This window comes from Ylistrum balloti, unplaced genomic scaffold, assembly GCF_031769215.1.
Source record: "Ylistrum balloti isolate Yb309-2 unplaced genomic scaffold, AGI_CSIRO_Ybal_v1 Utg369754, whole genome shotgun sequence".
NCBI classification, from domain to species: Eukaryota; Metazoa; Mollusca; class Bivalvia; order Pectinida; family Pectinidae; genus Ylistrum; species Ylistrum balloti.
In genome coordinates this window covers 1,319,530-1,340,075 of record NW_026781956.1, presented here as the reverse complement: position 1 = coordinate 1,340,075, position 20,546 = coordinate 1,319,530, and the positions used below count along the sequence as shown (strand labels likewise).

Sequence of the window (20,546 nt, the reverse complement as noted above, 5' to 3'; positions counted from 1 at the left end):
AGAAATCCAGACAAACGTATTACACATTTAAAACACTTATGAGACATGATACCAAGAATTCATTTTTGTACAGCACACCACATCACTTGACTGAAATCTGCAGTCGTGTGATCATTGTATGAGTACTACTGACCCTGACAAGCCTGGTTGGTAATTAGTTTCACCAGAACTATCACTGGGCCCTGGCGTACAACTAATCCTGCCCTCCACATCAGCAACACTTTAGACATTTCCTGAAGTTTTCTGGGAATAAAAATGTTAATCATAATTATGTTAAATAAATACTTAATGATCTTACATGTTTCCATGTTGTATTAGATTTTGGAGTCAGTTTATAAAACCTGATTTTCAATATTCTCCTATTACATGAGTTCATAAAATGGGGAGGGGAGGGGAAGGGAGGGTCATGCCTGAATAAAGCAACAGTCATGTAATAAACATATATGGAAAATGTTGTTTTTTTTTTGGTCATTCTTAGACTTTCTTTAGAATGTTAAATCAAAGAGCAAGTGAAAACATAATCAGTCTCATATGAAACAGAGTATGTTTGACAGAAAGGTGAACAGACATGAGAACAGACAGATAGACAGACAGGTGGACAGTCAAGTGAATAGACAATTTAAAAGACAGAAAAGAGATTGAGATAGGTAGAAAGACAAGAGGACAGAAAGACAGAAAGACAGAAAAGACAGACAGGTGTTAAATGAAAAGCAAATGAAAAGTTTTATAAATATAGTATGAAACAGAATTATTTTGACCATCTATCCATTTCTTTGTCATATATTCTTAGCATCAATTCTGATGTCAAATTACCAATGGGAAATCAGTTATGTGGGTCAGACAGGTGGACAGATAAAGGGATAGTTAGGTGGTTCGAAAAGTGGACAGACAGACAAATGAATTATTTTGAGATCTTTTGTGTTTGATAACAACTAATCCTATATTTAAGAAGAATGAAGAGTAGCAGGACAGGCAAAAGATATGTTCTCTGTGATACCTGAGGAAGCAGGGCAGCAGGCTGGATGGTAAGGATGGCAACGTCATATAGCAATCTCTCTGTTCTTCTCCAGTCTCCAACTCTTCAGGCCACACTTGCTCCTGTGTAAAACATAAATATAAAAAATCATGAAAAACATAATCCAGGACAACTTACGCTGAAATAAAATGTTCTAGTTATTTTATCCACACTTGGAAGACCTCTATAGTTAATGGCAGCTGAATATTCACTGACGAGAACACCTTGTTTACTGTAAAAATTCTGGTAAAATTCTCTATATAAATCTCTATTACCAGGAGAGGATTTTACCAGTGTTTCCACCTATATGACTTTTATGGAACAAACATTAGAATTTCTCATTTTACTGAGCCTCTCATATGAAATGGAAACAAATGGTAAATTCTGTTTATCTCATAACTTTTATATTTTCACACAAACATTTGTAGAAACAACATTTTAACAGACTGATACACAATGTGAAGCTATCCTCTTTCCACGTCTCTTTCTTGGCCATGATGACAGTGTGAATGTCCACACCAACAAAATATGCAATGTTGAAAATTAATTTATCTGTATAATATTGATTTACTGAATAGAAAATATTTTTAAAAGGCACTTAATCTCACTGAAATATTTCAAAAAGTTCAAATAGCTATCAAAAATATTTAAAGCATTCTGTATTGCTCAGTGTCACATCTAACAGAGTCAGTAATAGACAACCTATACTGAGACAGCTATTCCAATGGGCTCTGTCAGATCTTCATATAACAAGGTACAACATGAAATAAGAGACTCAATTTTAATTAGATCGAGTTGTGTTAACATATGTTTTAGTGTATCATAAGTATAATTGATCTCTTACTACTTACCAGAGGCAGGAATGGACTGTTGGGGAGGTCAGATGTCAAGACATACAAGATTGTATCTGTAAACTGAGAATCCCAGAGGGAACATGCAAACTGGAACAACAATCCCTTTTTCTTGAGCACCCTAAAAAGGAGATTTTCAAATCCCTGAAAATTAAACAGAAAAGCATTCAGAGTATTGTTAAAGCCATACATGTCCCCTACCAACCCCCACAAGGTTTCACTGAAATGATTTATATAGATGAGCTGTTTGGTGTTAATTTGGACAAGAAATAAGTATACTATTATATTGTACCTGATTTGTAATGGAACATTGCAATAAGTATGAAATTCTGACAGTTTCATCATCAATGTATAATAATGCAATATGGTCATTTGTTTGTTTGTAAGGTTTGATGAGAACCCCTTCTAAAAATAGTAACTTTGACCTTGACATTGACTCAACAACCCTGAAACTCTAATTTGCACAAGATAAGCATGTGAAGGATAATGAAAATGTCTCGAGTATGAAGCCACAAAAATGCTGACAATGATTTTCTATAAATAGTACCCGGTAACAGTGATGTTGATCTTAGCCCAACAACCCTGAAACTCGTCAAGTCTGATGAGCATCCCTTGACCCAACAACCCTGAAACTCGTCAAGTCTGATGAGCATCCCTTGACCCAACAACCCTGAAACTCGTCAAGTCTGATGAGCATCCCTTGACCAACAACAACCCTGAAGCATCCCTTGACCCAACAACCCCGTCAAGTCTGATGAGCATCCCTTGACCCAACAACCCTGAAACTCGTCAAGTCTGATGAGCATCCCTTGACCCAACAACCCTGAAACTCGTCAAGTCTGATGAGCATCCCTTGACCCAACAACCCTGAAAATCAAAGTGCGATAAGAATACTTCACAAAAAATAAAGAAAAATTCCTCACATATGTAAACATTCATTGGAATGGAATCTTATTTGCTTTCCTATAACGTAGCTTTACAGAATATGAAGCAAAGAAAAGTTATAGTCAAAAAGATATCCTAGAGAGGTCTTGGCAAGAACTGATGATGGACTGATGACAGATGGAGTGTAGATGCAGTTTGAACAGAATATAATCTAATAAATGTGAGTCTAAGAAACAGATTTTCTCTTTGCATTTATAATTCTGGTAAAATCACCATCGACAAGAATCAAGTGATGTAACTTTTATACCCACAATATTTCCGTGGGAGAGTATTAAATATCATCGAGTAGGAAACCCAAGGGACAGTATCAAATATCACCGAGTAGGAAACCCAAGGAACAAGTATCAAATATCACCGAGTAGGAAACACAAGGAACAAGTATCAAATATCACTGAGTCTGAAACCCAAGGAACAAGTATCAAATATCACCGAGTCGGAAACCCAAGGAACAAGTATCAAATATCACCGAGTCGGAAACCCAAGGAACAAGTATCAAATATCACCGAGTCGGAAACCCAAGGAACAAGTATCAAATATCACCGAGTAAGAAACCCGAGGAACATGTATCAAATATCATCGAGTAGGAAACCCAAGGAACAAGTATCAAATATCATCGAGTAGGAAACCCAAGGAACAAGTATCAAATATCACCGAGTAGGAAACCCAAGGAACAAGTATCAAATATCACCGAGTAGGAAACCCAAGGAACAAGTATCAAATATCACCGAGTAGGAAACCCAAGGAACAAGTATCAAATATCACTGAGTCTGAAACCCAGGGAACATGTATCAAATATCATCGAGTAGGAAACCCAAGGAACAAGTATCAAATATCACCGAGTCGGAAACCCAAGGAACAAGTATCAAATATCACCGAGTCGGAAACCCAAGGAACATATTAAATGTTTCTAATGATTCTTGTTAATCTGTACTTAATCAGATCCCAAACCCTGATGGTGTTATTCAGATCCCAAACCCTGATGGTGTTATTCATGTTATTCAGAACCCAAACCCTGATTGTCTTATTCACAACCCCAACCCTGATGGTGTTATTCTGAAATAATTGTAAATCATACCCTTATGGTATCATTCAGAGAACTGAAGTCCTCTTTCCTCCAGCAGGGCACATTAGCTCCCAGTCCCTGTATGTAGGCTTGGTGAGGTGCCTTTCCCACTAGATTGGCAACCATTGGCAGTATTTCTATGTCACGAATAGCAGGTTTCTCAGCAATGTCACGGAAAAACACACACAAACCCTACAGAAAACAATTATTATAAACTTGAATTACCTCAAAATGAAACCAACAATTTCAATATAAAAAAGAAACAAGAGTTTCAGATGAACTGGCATTCTACATACTTGGTAAATGGCAAACTTTTGTAATATATGACTATAATTTTAGTTTTTATTTAATATCACATCACAATTTTTTAGTTTAAAGTCCTTTTTGATAAAACTTTCTGTTCAGGAAAGGTAAATATAAGATTTTCAAGATGACTACCATGATAGCAATCTTGACACAGGTCCTAAATACAGTTTGGAATATTTGTTCACCATCTAAAATTCATTATTGGGAGTCCTGTCTCAAAAGGATTCTTTTTCCTGATCAGGAGAAAATAGAGATAACATTACTTTCAAAATGGCAGTCATGTTAAATGCTTCACATGCTAAAACTTCATTTAGAGCCATCTGTGTGACCATCCACACTTAATCATTGTAATTCCAGTCTCAATATACATTGTAAGATGTCCATGATGGAAGAGTAGTAATGAGATTTTCAAGATGGCAGATAAGTAGGTAGGCCCCAAATTCTATTCAGGACCATGTGTTTTTACATTACTGAAGAAGAGGTTTGTCCCCTACTTACCCTGTCATGTAGAATTTGCATGGCAGACTCCACCTCATCATATCTACTGAAAGTGTACCTCACATCCTTATTTACCTCTGACAAAGGACAAATTATAGGCGATGTGCCAGGAAATGTTTTGGTTAAATTGTCCAGACCTTCAATAGAATCCTCCATAAACTTTGATAAGTGCCAAGGAAATAGCTTCTCCAGTTGTTCCAAGGAGTATGATAGGTAGGAGTGTTCTGGGTCCTTTGCCTAGTTAAAACCAAACAAAGACCAAAACTTATACTAGTTAATAAAGTAATGCTTTGCTATTACCATAGTGAAACCATACCATAGACAGTGTATCATCCTCGCCTTGATAACATTCCAAGTTGACTTTGCAATGTACTTACTGTTAATCAACCAATCTGACAGCAATGACCAGATTCAGACACCAAGTAGTTCAGTTCAAAATAGCTATATATAAGACAATAAACAATGTGATTCAGATACCAAGTTGTTCAAGCTGTCAAAAAGTTAATATATAAACTTAACATGATTTACCAATCTGACAATATATAAGACATTGACAACATTGACACGTCAAGATGCAGACACCAAGTTATTCCTGCTGTCATAAAGTGTCTGACTGTTAATCTAAAAGACTTACAAAGCTAACAGCACTGACAAGTCCAGGCTGAGACATCAGGTTATTCAAGCTGTCATAAAGTGTCTGACTGAATACCATCTGCATCTGATCAGCAAATGTGGACTCAGTCAAAACCTTGCTATCAATTCCACTAAAATTGAAAGAAAAAATATCTCATTACGTATTTAAATGATGCATGTTTTAACAGCAGATATAATACTAAAAACTTTGAGTATTTACTTTAAAAGGTAGTCTCACATAACATACTACATGATATTAAGGGTTTAAGTCCCTTTCTACTGAACCATGCATTATCAACATGAAATTTAAACAATTAAAATTGATTATGAAAACATATTTCTGGAAACTGTATAGAATTATTCAACAATACATCAGATACCTCTGATCCTGTGGTTAATGATCTTGTCATCTACCAGTTAAACTAGAACAGTGATTCATTAAAAATGACTCTGCTAGGTGTCTCACTTTAATATTGCCTTGGTCATGGTGTTACATTGAGATACAAAATTTGCCCTTGATTAGTTTACCTAATGACCTTTAGAATTGATACAACGACTCTATTCCACATCTGCTTATCACAGTGAATCAACATACCAAACACAAAAAAAATGTTCTCCGCTCTGGGATTTAAACTGCATTAATCCTTCACATTTGGGTATTTAGCATAATCAGCAGGCTTCATTAAAATAGCATATCTGCAGGAGCTATTGTTAAGTAAAGGATTAGAATGTAACAGTTGCATTAAATGTGCACAGCACCTGCTGATAAATAAGATCCTTGGTGGTAATTGGGTGGTCAAAGGTCATGTACTACCAGATTTATCTTCAAATAAGTCACCCTCCCAGAGTGTAAATGTCTAGTATTCAAGTTTGGGGACGGTTTATTTGTGATCTATTTTTAGCTTACTAGACATGCCTAGGTGAAGGTGGAATAAACATGCCTATGTCATATCTGTGTAGACATGCCTAGGTGAAGGTGGAATAAACATGCCTTTGTCTGTGTAGACATGCCTAGCTTGTGTTGGTGGAGACATGCATAGGCTTCGAAGGTGGAGGAGACATGCAAAAAGTTATATAGGTTTTATACAACCTAAACATGTCTCCAACTACACAAGCTAGACATGTCTCCACAGACAGTGGAGTAGGCATGCCTAGAAGTATAAGAGCAGATATGCTTTGTTTATATTGATCAAGACTTCTCTAGTTTGTTTCTGGAGTCTTACCCTTTGTATACCATGGAGTCTGACACATATTGCATCCAACCTTGAAGAATAGTATTTATTTTGTTCCACATTACCATTGGTGGGTTGTCAGAGGACAAGGCAGCTAGTACAAATACATTCTCAGGATACTGTAACATACAGATATTGTGAGATACATTTTTTTGTCAGTGTGCCATTAAGAGAATCTTATTTACCTAATCCAGACTAATCTGAAGCCTTATATAAAAATTCAGGAACATGAAGATGGCAAATAAACTATATTCAATTAAAAAAAATTTAAACTGTCTTATCTCTGATAATTTTTTAACAATAAATTCTCAGTACCCTACAAACAATATCAATCATACAATAGTTACCCAGGACTAGGTTCTCTGTACCCTACAAACAGTACCAATCATACATTACCCAGGACTAGGTTCTCTGTACCCTACAAACAGTACCAATCATACATTACCCAGGACTAGGTTCTCTGTACCCTACAAACAGTACCAATCATACATTACCCAGGACTAGGTTATCTGTACCCTACAAACAGTACCAATCATACATTACTCAGGACTAGGTTCTCTGTACCCTACAAACAGTACCAATCATACATTACCCAGGACTAGGTTCTCTGTACCCTACAAACAGTACCAATCATACATTACCCAGGACTAGGTTCTCTGTACCCTACAAACAGTACCAATCATACATTACCCAGGACTAGGTTCTCTGTACCCTACAAACAGTACCAATCATACATTACCCAGGACTAGGTTCTCTGTACCCTACAAACAGTACCAATCATACATTACCCAGGACTAGGTTCTCTGTACCCTACAAACAGTACCAATCATACATTACCCAGGACTAGGTTCTCTGTACCCTACAAACAGTACCAATCATACATTACCCAGGACTAGGTTCTCTGTACCCTACAAACAGTACCAATCATACATTACCCAGGACTAGGTTCTCTGTACCCTACAAACAGTACCAATCATACATTACCCAGGACTAGGTTCTCTGTACCCTACAAACAGTACCAATCATACATTACCCAGGACTAGGTTCTCTGTAACCTACAAACAGTACCAATCATACATTACTTAGTACCAATCATATACATACCAAGGACTAGTTGTTCTAAAGGAGAATCTGTCAAAAAAATAGGAATGATCTGATGCAAATGTAAATCTGATCAGTGAGAACTTGGTGTGATGATACTATATGTAGAGGGCGACACAAATGTAAACATTGATTAGTTTCAGTCCGTGGTCCAGTGATTTCCCAGTAAATATGCCCGTCCTCTCACTACAGTCCTGAGTGTAAAGGACCAGCAACTTATGGTGTGGATAGTTGACAGTTTTTTTACCTCTGTATGTAGCTGAAAACAAAAAATACATCAACATCAGTGTCGCCATTTCACCACCAGATACTAAGAACTTGTAGGAATATCCTTCAGTTTTACAGCTTTGAATGTTATCTACCTACAGTTCTAACTCTACAATTTTTAGCTTCTATTTACTTACTTAAATCTGACATAACAATAGGTTTTATTACAAGAGGAACATTATGATATACATAACAATAGGTTTTATTACAAGAGGAACATTATGATATACATAACAATAGGTTTTATTACAAGAGGAACATTATGATATACATAACAATAGGTTTTATTACAAGAGGAACATTATGATATACATAACAATAGGTTTTATTACAAGAGGAACATTATGATATATTTAACAATAGGTTTTATTACAAGTGGAACATTATGATATACATAACAATAGGATTTAATTACAAGAGGAACATTATGATATACATAACAATAGGTTTTATTACAAGAGGTACATTAACAACAAAAATCAACACATATCATACTAATTGACCACTTACAGTTGAAAGCAGCTTGGGAACGACAGGAGTTGTAGGAATTGTAGAATGGTGACACCAGAGGGCAGCATGAAACTTGTACATGTGGTGTGAAATCCGCCACTGTATACACATGATAGGTATCACATAGTTATTGTTTTGATGTCAATTGCTTGATAAATCAATTTTGCATGATAGTTTATTTTGCATTTACTCTTGTCCCATCTAAATCATGTATTTTAGAGCAGGTATTACATGTATACTGAACAAGTAGCAAATATCATATAGCCAGTTATTTTTGCAGGACGGTATTTTTGCTTTTTCAAGGTACACTAACTTGATAACAGAAATATAATCTGTAAAATAATGAAACGCATGTGTATAACATGTCCTTTTACACCCAGATCCTGAAATTTCATTTGTTAAAATAAAGTTCATCTGTTTTAAATGAAAATCGTGAAAATTACCATATTACGGTATTGAATTGGTTGTTCTGTACAAATATGTTTACATGTCAGCAGGTGAATAAAACTATCACCAGGTCTGGAGAGATAAGTCACTAGTTCATGGTCACCTGGCTTTAAATATCAATAGATGGAAATGTTCATCAGAACAAAGGGAGATAAGTCACAAGTTCATGGTTACCTGGATTTAAATATCAATAGATGGAAATGTTCATCAGAACAAAGGGAGATAAGTCACAAGTTCATGGTCACCTGGCTTTAAATATCAATAGATGGAAATGTTCATCAGAACAAAGGGAGATAAGTCACAAGTTCATGGTTACCTGGATTTAAATATCAATAGATGGAAATGTTCATCAGAACAAAGGGAGATAAGTCACAAGTTCATGGTTACCTAGATTTAAATATCAATAGATGGAAATGTTCATCAGAACAAAGGGAGATAAGTCACAAGTTCATGGTTACTTAGATTTAAATATCAATAGATGGAAATGTTCATCAGAACAAAGGGAGATAAGTCACAAGTTCATGGTTACTTAGATTTAAATATCAATAGATGGAAATGTTCATCAGAACAAAGGGAGATAAGTCACAAGTTCATGGTTACCTGGATTTAAATATCAATAGATGGAAATGTTCATCAGATCAAAGGGAGATAAGTCACAAGTTCATGGTTACCTAGATTTAAATATCAATAGATGGAAATGTTCATCAGATCAAAGGGAGATAAGTCACAAGTTCATGGTTACCTGGCTTTAAATATCAATAGATGGAAATGTTCATCAGATCAAAGGGAGATAAGTCACAAGTTCATGGTTACCTAGATTTAAATATCAATAGATGGAAATGTTCATCAGATCAAAGGGAGATAAGTCACAAGTTCATGGTTACCTGGCTTTAAATATCAATAGATGGAAATGTTCATCAGATCAAAGGGAGATAAGTCACTAGTTCATGGTTACCTGGATTTAAATATCAATAGATGGAAATGTTCACCAGATCAAAGGGAGATAAGTCACTAGTTCATGGTTACCTGGATTTAAATATCAATAGATGTTCACCAGATCAAAGGGAGATAAGTCACTAGTTCATGGTTACCTGGATTTAAATAATGACAAATAGACATGTTCACCAGGTCAAGGGGAGATAGAAAGGACTTTTTAATTTGATATTTAAGAAGTCTAGATTATATGATGACAAAAAAACTTTTCAACACCATTGTGATATTCCAATGAAGCTGTTAAAGTGGCATCAGTACATTTGTCCCCCTATATGGTGCCACACTGAAATTCTGAGTAGATTCAGAATACAGTATTCCTATTCCTAAAGTTTCAAAAAGACATCTCAATTCTTTTCTGCAGCATTGTTTTTTCTGGTGTATATTTTACCTTCGACATGACCAGGGAAGAATGCACAAGATGTTCCCATCATACTGAATTCTGCAGCTTTACTCATTAATCTGTAAATGCTTTTGTGTGTCAGTTGTTTACAACCATTCAGCAAAACCTGAAAATCAATACATGGACCCATTAACAGAAACCACAGAAAATCAGTCATCAGGTACATAAACCACAGTCACTAGAAACACAAGCCACAGTCACTAGTAACACAAACCACAGTCACTAGAAACACAAACCACAGTCACCAGTAACACAAACCACAGTCACTAGAAACACAAGCCACAGTCACCAGTAACACAAACCACAGTCACCAGTAACACAAACCACAGTCACCAGTAACACAATACAGTCACTAGTAACACAAATCATAGTCACTAGAAACACAAACCACAATCACCAGTAACACAAACCATAGTCACTAGTAACACAAACCACAGTCACCAGTAACACAAACCATAGTCACTAGTAACACAAACCACAGTCACTAGTAACACAAACCATAGTCACCAGTAACACAATACAGTCACCAGTAACACAAACCACAGTCACTAGTAACACAATACAGTCACTAGTAACACAAACCACAGTCACTAGTAACACAAACCACAGTCACCAGTAACACAATACAGTCACTAGTAACACAAACAACAGTCACTAGTAACACAAACCACAGTCACTAGTAACACAAACCACAGTCACTAGTAACACAAACCACAGTCACCAGTAACACAAACCATAGTCACTAGTAACACAAACCATAGTCACTAGAAACACAAGCCACAGTCACCAGTCACACAAACCATAGTCACTAGTAACACAAACCATAGTCACTAGAAACACAAGCCACAGTCACTAGTAACACAATACAGTCACTAGTAACACAAACCATAGTCACTAGAAACACAAGCCACAGTCACCAGTGATACAAACCATAGTCACTAGTAACACAAACCATAGTCACTAGAAACACAAGCCACAGTCACCAGTAACACAAACCATAGTCACTAGTAACACAAACCATAGTCACTAGTAACACAAACCATAGTCACTAGAAACACAAGCCACAGTCACCAGTACCATAAACCATAGTCACTAGTAACACAAACCATAGTCACTAGAAACACAAGTCACAGTCACCATTAACACAATACAGTCACTAGTAACACAATACAGTCACTAGTAACACAAACCACAGTCACCACAGTCATCAGTAACACAAACCACAGTCACCAGTTACACAAGCCAGTCATCAGTAACACAAATGGTAGTTCAACTTGGTTACACTGTAATCTAGTTTTCTAAACTTATGCTTCAGTCAGATTTAGTTAAGTTACACTGTAGTCCAATTTAGTTCAGTTACAACGTAGTCCATTTTATTTCATTTATGCTCCTGTCAGGTTAAGTTTAGTTACACTGTCTGTAATGAAGTTTACTTAGACTGTCTGTAATGAAGTTTAGTTTACTTACAGAAGATATAAACCCGTTTTCAGTCTCTGACAGCCATCGTATACCTTCATCTGTGATATTTCGGCACCCTGGCAAAAAAGGATATTGCATTATCATAAACATAGAAGATACCTCAAAACATGACAATAACAGGCTTAATTCAAAAACAAACTAATAATTTAAGAGGCCCAGTAGGTCTGTATCACTCACCTAGTACCTGTATTTAAAGTTACTTCAAATACAAGCATTCTCATACTTTAAGCTGAGAAAAACTTATCTCCAGCAAATAGATTATTTTCTGATGAATTCTGATTGATGAGGTTTTTAAACAGATATTTAAAATGCAATGCTACTCGTAACACTTTAAACACTCTAAAATAAACTCTATTTTTAACGTCATAACTGAAACTTTGAATATAGGTCAAGGCTATTCACAGGCTGCTTCTCAGGGAGCAGTTTAGCAAAATATCATGATACTAAACCTTTTGGTTACAACCCAGATGCTTGTATATATCATACTTAGTTTACTACACCTGATCATGGTCAAACATTCCATTGACAAGTATTAGATAACTTGACAAGTATTAGATAAGATGACAAGTATTAGAAAACATGACAAGTATTAGATAACATGACAAGTATTAGATAACATGACAAGTATTAGATAACATGACAAGTATTAGAAAACATGACAAGTATAAGATAACCTGACAAGTATTAGGTAACATGACAAGTATTAGATAACATGACAAGTATTAGATAACATGACAAGTATTAGATAATATAGATAACATGACAAGTATTAGATAACATGACAAGTATTAGATAACATGACAAGTACTAGGTAACATGACAAGTATTAGATAATATAGATAACATGACAAGTATTAGATAACATGACAAGTATTAGATAACATGACAAGTACTAGATAACATGACAAGTATTAGATAATATAGATAACATGACAAGTATTAGATAACATGACAAGTATTAGATAACATGACAAGTATTAGATAATATAGATAACATGACAAGTATTAGATAACATGACAAGTATTAGATAATATAGATAACATGACAAGTATTAGATAACATGACAAGTATTAGATAACACGACAAGTATTAGATAATATAGATAACATGACAAGTATTAGATAATATAGATAACATGACAAGTATTAGATAATATAGATAACATGACAAGTATTAGATAACATGACAAGTATTAGATAACATGACAAGTATTAGATAATATAGATAACATGACAAGTATTAGATAATATAGATAACATGACAAGTATTAGATAATATAGATAACATGACAAGTATTAGATAACATGACAAGTATTAGATAACATGACAAGTATTAGATAATATAGATAACATGACAAGTATTAGATAACATGACAAGTATTAGATAACATGACAAGTACTAGGTAACATGACAAGTATTAGATAATATAGATAACATGACAAGTATTAGATAACATGACAAGTATTAGATAACATGACAAGTACTAGGTAACATGACAAGTATTAGATAATATAGATAACATGACAAGTATTAGATAACATGACAAGTATTAGATAACATGACAAGTACTAGGTAACATGACAAGTATTAGATAATATAGATAACATGACAAGTATTAGATAACATGACAAGTATTAGATAACATGACAAGTATTAGATAACACGACAAGTATTAGATAATATAGATAACATGACAAGTATTAGATAATATAGATAACATGACAAGTATTAGATAATATAGATAACATGACAAGTATTAGATAATATAGATAACATGACAAGTATTAGATAACATGACAAGTATTAGATAACATGACAAGTATTAGATAATATAGATAACATGACAAGTATTAGATAACATGACAAGTATTAGATAATATAGATAACATGACAAGTATTAGATAACATGACAAGTATTAGATAACATGACAAGTATTAGATAACATGACAAGTATTAGATAATATAGATAACATGACAAGTATTAGATAACATGACAAGTATTAGATAATATAGATAACATGACAAGTATTAGATAACATGACAAGTATTAGATAACATGACAAGTATTAGATAACATGACAAGTATTAGATAATATAGATAACATGACAAGTATTAGATAACATGACAAGTATTAGATAATATAGATAACATGACAAGTATTAGATAATATAGATAACATGACAAGTATTAGATAATATAGATAACATGACAAGTATTAGATAACATGACAAGTATTAGATAACATGACAAGTACTAGATAACACGACAAGTATTAGATAAGATGACAAGATGACAAGTATTAGATAACATGACAAGTATTAGATAACATGACAAGTATTAGATAATATAGATAACATGACAAGTATTAGATAACATGACAAGTATTAGATAACATGACAAGTACTAGATAACACGACAAGTATTAGATAAGATGACAAGATGACAAGTATTAGATAAGATGACAAGTATTAGAAAACATGACAAGTATTATATAACATGACAAGTATTAGATAAGATGACAAGTATTAGAAAACATGACAAGTATTGATAAGATGACAAGTATTAGAAAACATGACAAGTATTAGATAACATGACAAGTATTAGATAACATGACAAGTACTAGGTAACATGACAAGTATTAGATAATATAGATAACATGACAAGTATTAGATAACATGACAAGTATTAGATAACATGACAAGTACTAGGTAACATGACAAGTATTAGATAATATAGATAACATGACAAGTATTAGATAACATGACAAGTATTAGATAACATGACAAGTACTAGGTAACATGACAAGTATTAGATAATATAGATAACATGACAAGTATTAGATAACATGACAAGTATTAGATAACATGACAAGTATTAGATAACACGACAAGTATTAGATAATATAGATAACATGACAAGTATTAGATAATATAGATAACATGACAAGTATTAGATAATATAGATAACATGACAAGTATTAGATAATATAGATAACATGACAAGTATTAGATAACATGACAAGTATTAGATAACATGACAAGTATTAGATAACATGACAAGTATTAGATAATATAGATAACATGACAAGTATTAGATAACATGACAAGTATTAGATAATATAGATAACATGACAAGTATTAGATAACATGACAAGTATTAGATAACATGACAAGTATTAGATAACATGACAAGTATTAGATAATATAGATAACATGACAAGTATTAGATAACATGACAAGTATTAGATAATATAGATAACATGACAAGTATTAGATAATATAGATAACATGACAAGTATTAGATAATATAGATAACATGACAAGTATTAGATAACATGACAAGTATTAGATAACATGACAAGTACTAGATAACACGACAAGTATTAGATAAGATGACAAGATGACAAGTATTAGATAACATGACAAGTATTAGATAACATGACAAGTATTAGATAATATAGATAACATGACAAGTATTAGATAACATGACAAGTATTAGATAACATGACAAGTACTAGATAACACGACAAGTATTAGATAAGATGACAAGATGACAAGTATTAGATAAGATGACAAGTATTAGAAAACATGACAAGTATTATATAACATGACAAGTATTAGATAAGATGACAAGTATTAGAAAACATGACAAGTATTGATAAGATGACAAGTATTAGAAAACATGACAAGTATTAGATAACATGACAAGTATTAGATAACATGACAAGTATTAGAAAACATGACAAGTATTATATAACATGACAAGTATTAGATAAGATGACAAGTATTAGAAAACATGACAAGTATTGATAAGATGACAAGTATTAGAAAACATGACAAGTATTAGAAAACATGACAAGTATTAGATAACATGACAAGTATTAGATAACATGACAAGTATTAGATAACATGACAAGTATTAGATAACATGACAAGTATTAGATAACATGACAAGTATTAGATAAGATGACAAGTATTAGATAACCTGACAAGTATTAGATAACATGACAAGTATTAGATAACATGACAAGTATTAGATAAGATGACAAGTATTAGATAACATGACAAGTATTAGATAACATGACAAGTATTAGATAACATGACCCCAGTTCATGTTGTTTTTGGGTTGATTGAGAGTCATTATTTATTGACCTCCAGGATTGAGGGTCTGGAGTCCCTACTACCTAATCATTATTTATTGACCTCCAGCATTGAGGGTCTGGAGTCCCTACTACCTAATCATTATTTATTGACCTCCAGGATTGAGGGTCTGGAGTCCCTACTACCTAATCATTATTTATTGACCTCCAGCATTGAGGGTCTGGAGTCCCTACTACCTAATCATTATTTATTGACCTCCAGGATTGAGGGTCTGGAGTCCCTACTACCTAATCATTATTTATTGACCTCCAGGATTGAGGGTCTGAAGTCCCTACCACCTAATCATTATTAAATAGGTATGTAATGTTTTTCTCTGCTTCACCTACTGACCAGAAAGATTGAGAACTTCAACTGAGTTCAAAGCCATGTCCTTCTCATTAAGTTTTAGCATCAAGAAGAATATATCTGTTATCTGGTCTACACAAGAAAAGTCAATTTCCACCACTTCATTCCAGCTTTCCTTCTGTAGATGTTTCTGAAAAAATAAACATCATTATTTCTAATAGAACAAAATATCCATTCAACTGCTAAATGGTTTAAAGAACAAAATCAACTCCCCTTTCACACAAGAATGCTTTAGACCAAATTTAAGTAAAACACAACCATTCCTACAGGAGGTATAGGATTTTAAGAATTTGTCCTATTTTGCACATTGGCCCGGGTGACTCCCACCCCAGGGGGCTTAGACCCGCCATTTATACAAAATTCATTTCTTTTCACCCAAGAATGCTTCAGACTAAATTTGGGCCTTTCAGACAACATGTGCTAAAAACTACAATAAATGATGTGGATTGGCTCATTACCAATCAATGATTATTGATAGATAAATATGGTGCCTTATGGTTCACAATATTTCAAATCACCAAACATCACAACTGATACTTACTAATCAAATTTCAATGATTTTATAAAGAATTTTCAACATTTACATCAACCACTCACAAGAATTGATATCACATCCAGACAATCTCCATCCTCAAGGTCTGTTCTGTCCAGCTGATCTGAAAGCAAGAATACAACAGCTATAATTATTAGTAATCTAAAGTAAATATGTGAGCTTGAAAGGTAACCAAATTATTATGGAATAAATGTGTATTTAGTATACATACACCATTATAATGGAATTTAGTTCATTTTGATGAAATACAGGTGTACACACTTCATTATGATGGAACACAGGTGTACACACATCATTATGATGGAACACAGGTGTACACACATCATTATGATGGAACACAGGTGTACACACATAATCATGATGGAACACAGGTGTACACACATAATTATGATAGAATACAGGTGTACACACATCATTACGATGAAATACAGGTGTACACACATCATTACGATGGAATACAGGTGTACACACATCATAATGATGGAATACAGGTGTATACACATCATAAGAATGGAATACAGGTGTACACAAATCATTACAATGGAATACAGGTGTATACACATCATAAGAATGGAATACAGGTGTACACACATAATCATGATGGAATACAGGTGTACACAAATCATTTCAATGGAATACAGGTGTATACACATCATAAGAATGGAATACAGGTGTACACACATCATTATGATGGAATACAGGTGTATACACATCATAAGGATGGCATACAGGTGAACATACATCATAAGGTTGGCATACAGGTGTATACACATCATAAGAATGGAATACAGGTGTACACACATTATTACGATGGAATACAGGTGTATACACATCATAAGGATGGCATACAGGTGAACATACATCATAAGGTTGGCATACAGGTGTATACACATCATAAGAATGGAATACAGGTGTACACACATTATTACGATGGAATACAGGTGTATACACATAATTAAGATGGAATACAGGTGTACACACATCATTAAGATGGAATACAGGTGTATACACATCATAAGAATGGAATACAGGTCTACACACACCATTATGATGGAATACAGGTGTACACAAATCATTACGATGGAATACAGGTGTGTACACATCATAAGAATGGAATACAGGTGTACACACATTATTATGATGGTACATCATGCTGGTACATATGTTCATCTTGACTTGCTTCACTACAAATTGATAGGATGCTATATGCTCTTGTTGTCATGTGGTTAACATATTGTTCATTGGATTTTCTGGCAATATTCTGATGACTGATGGAGATATTTTGTTTTATCAGTCGACTAAAGTAGATATGAATATCATTTTAACTCTTTCATGGTAACTCATATTGTGATCTGTTCACACATAAATGGTACTATTTTCTTTTAAGTAGGTAAAGCTAGTAGTTACTTGATCATTTGCTATCTTAAAGTCACCAATTAAAGTAAACATGCTAGCTTTAATTTACTTCATATCACCATATTTTACAAATTCAAACTGGTTGTTGCCAGGAATTTCATAACAAAAGTTCTAAATATCTATAAGTATGTATAGATCATTAATAAAAAATGTGATCTGACTGCTTAAATGGAAGCGAAAAAAATCACACACAATCTATACTAGTGTGATCCACTCACCTATCAGGACAACCTGATAACGGCCATTACATGACCTGCTCAAATCATGAAATATGCTAGAATCACCAGACTTTTATTCAAACATAACAAAGAACATCATTTAAATACATCAAGATGTGATAATTATTCAATAGAATTGATCATAAGGTCTTTTAACCTAATGACGCTAGAAACACCCAGTCAGTCTTGATTTTGAAAGCCGTGACATGAGGTTAGTGACACTGCTAGACAAGGAATTATGTAATTAAGTAAGAGTATATTTTTTGTTTATTATTTATAGCCGAGATCATAATACTTTTGGTGTACAAATTAAATAAGTCTCTTATTTAGTATTTCCAAATTGATTAGGCTTCAAAATACAACTATAGCCAATAAGTGGACTATTTTGCAATACCTGACATCGAGATAAAAACATGTCATCATTTGGCTCATATTAACTTTATTTTCCATTATATATGTGATATATATATTTTTTTGTTTTTGTTTTTCTACATAGTAAAGGTCACATCCAAAGTGCAACAGATATACTTACGTCTTGTTTTAGGTTGAGTGCGTTTCAGTTTGCTCCTCATACTAAGCAATGCTTGTACACTAATTGTCTCCTCCGATGTTGACAAGTTTGTCTGTGAAACCTGCTCAGATGATGGGTGTGATTCCACAGTTGGCAGCAGAGGGGGTGGAGGAGGGGCAGGTGGAGGGGCAGGGGAAGGAGGGGTTGATGAGGCACCATCTGAAATAAACCAAAATTTGACAATTAAATGAGCTCCTGAGTTAACTACTGGTTTAATGTTTCTGTGTTCATTATTTACTGGTTCTAGTAGAATGATATGGTTATGTCTGTGCCAGAACTTAAGAAAATGTGAAAAATAAAATCAAAATAAAAGAGTGTATCATAATTAAGTCCAAATTCAATAGAGTTTCTTATACGCATACCTGCTTCATTTGTCTGTTTCAAGTCTGTGTGATGACTCCGACGAGCAGTCTGTTTTGTCCTTGCCATGATGATATTTTCTGTGAAAGATAAAAGTTTAACATCATTTATTACTTCTGTAATGTTGAATTAGACTTTCCATGTGTCATGTTTAGAACCTGATATTACCTAATGATAAAAAGCAAGGTTGGCTATATCAAATAACCCACAGTGTACCTTCCTACACATATGAAATATTTATATAAAATGTTACCTGAGGACCATAATGTCAGTGTACACAAATAAATTGGGATAATCTTAAATGGATCCAATTTTTCAAGAAATTATCACACACAATCTTGGCAACTGCACGCAAGATATGGCAGATTTATGTGACAATAAACAACACAGAGTAGATGCTCACAGGCAATATTCAGACAATTTAAGGTGAATATTGTGGAAGTGGTACTCGGTGCACATAACAAAGGTGCATAACTCTGCATACAAAGGATCAAGAAAGGGTTTAAACACTGGATCCTCTGAACTCTAGACAGACAGTTCTCCACCAATGGAGCTACCTGGAAGCTGACAATAGACCCAGTCCAGTTCAACTAAATTACTCTCTCATTTATCGAACTCGTTGTCTCAGTTTGAGTATACCCTTGTCAAGCACTGCTTGAAACAAGGGTTGGTCATGATTTAAAATACCACATGCAAATGCGTGGCCAGATTGGGGTCCAAACCAGGACCCTCCAAACTCTAGACAGACACACTACCAATTTAGTTATATTGTTGCAGATGATCGACTCGGTCTAGGTCCACTACCTGCAGTACATTACAAATTGTGACACTCAAAGCAATTTCTGACAAGTTTAGGTGATATTATATGAGATTAGAAAGATGTGTCCTGGAAACAGCTAACTGCATATAGATTCAGTTCGTTTTAAGTAACTGAAGGTAGAAAATGAAAACAAACAAAAACAAAATAAATATTTTCCATACTGTAAGGTCTATTAATCACTGTTCGGTTATTTCCCTCAGCTAGTGATGCTTACATTGTTAAATAGTGTTTATCATCCTATCGACCTATATTTTTACAATTTACACGTAAATTGTAAAAAAAAAAATATAGGTCGATGTTTGTCTGTTTCCATGTTTTAGCTGATAGATGTTATTTATCATCGTAAACATATTTCTTAG

General features: G+C 33.9%; 1 protein-coding gene across 1 annotated transcript in view; it reads right to left on the bottom strand.

The window, feature by feature from the left end:
* The window catches only part of LOC132543370 (uncharacterized), an 81,474-nt gene extending 62,038 nt beyond the window's left edge, over window positions 1-19,436 (bottom strand). Inside the window, exons 1-12 of the mRNA XM_060206862.1 lie at window positions 19,370-19,436; window positions 18,969-19,166; window positions 16,847-16,905; window positions 16,235-16,379; window positions 11,729-11,796; window positions 6,535-6,662; window positions 5,313-5,442; window positions 4,679-4,915; window positions 3,887-4,066; window positions 1,867-2,010; window positions 998-1,098; window positions 134-243 (exon numbers count right to left, since the gene is read on the bottom strand). Of these exons, the coding sequence (XP_060062845.1) occupies window positions 134-243; window positions 998-1,098; window positions 1,867-2,010; window positions 3,887-4,066; window positions 4,679-4,915; window positions 5,313-5,442; window positions 6,535-6,662; window positions 11,729-11,796; window positions 16,235-16,379; window positions 16,847-16,905; window positions 18,969-19,166; window positions 19,370-19,436 (1,567 nt within the window). The remainder of the gene's footprint in view (window positions 1-133; window positions 244-997; window positions 1,099-1,866; window positions 2,011-3,886; window positions 4,067-4,678; window positions 4,916-5,312; window positions 5,443-6,534; window positions 6,663-11,728; window positions 11,797-16,234; window positions 16,380-16,846; window positions 16,906-18,968; window positions 19,167-19,369) is intronic.
* Window positions 19,437-20,546: the final 1,110 nt, after the last annotated feature.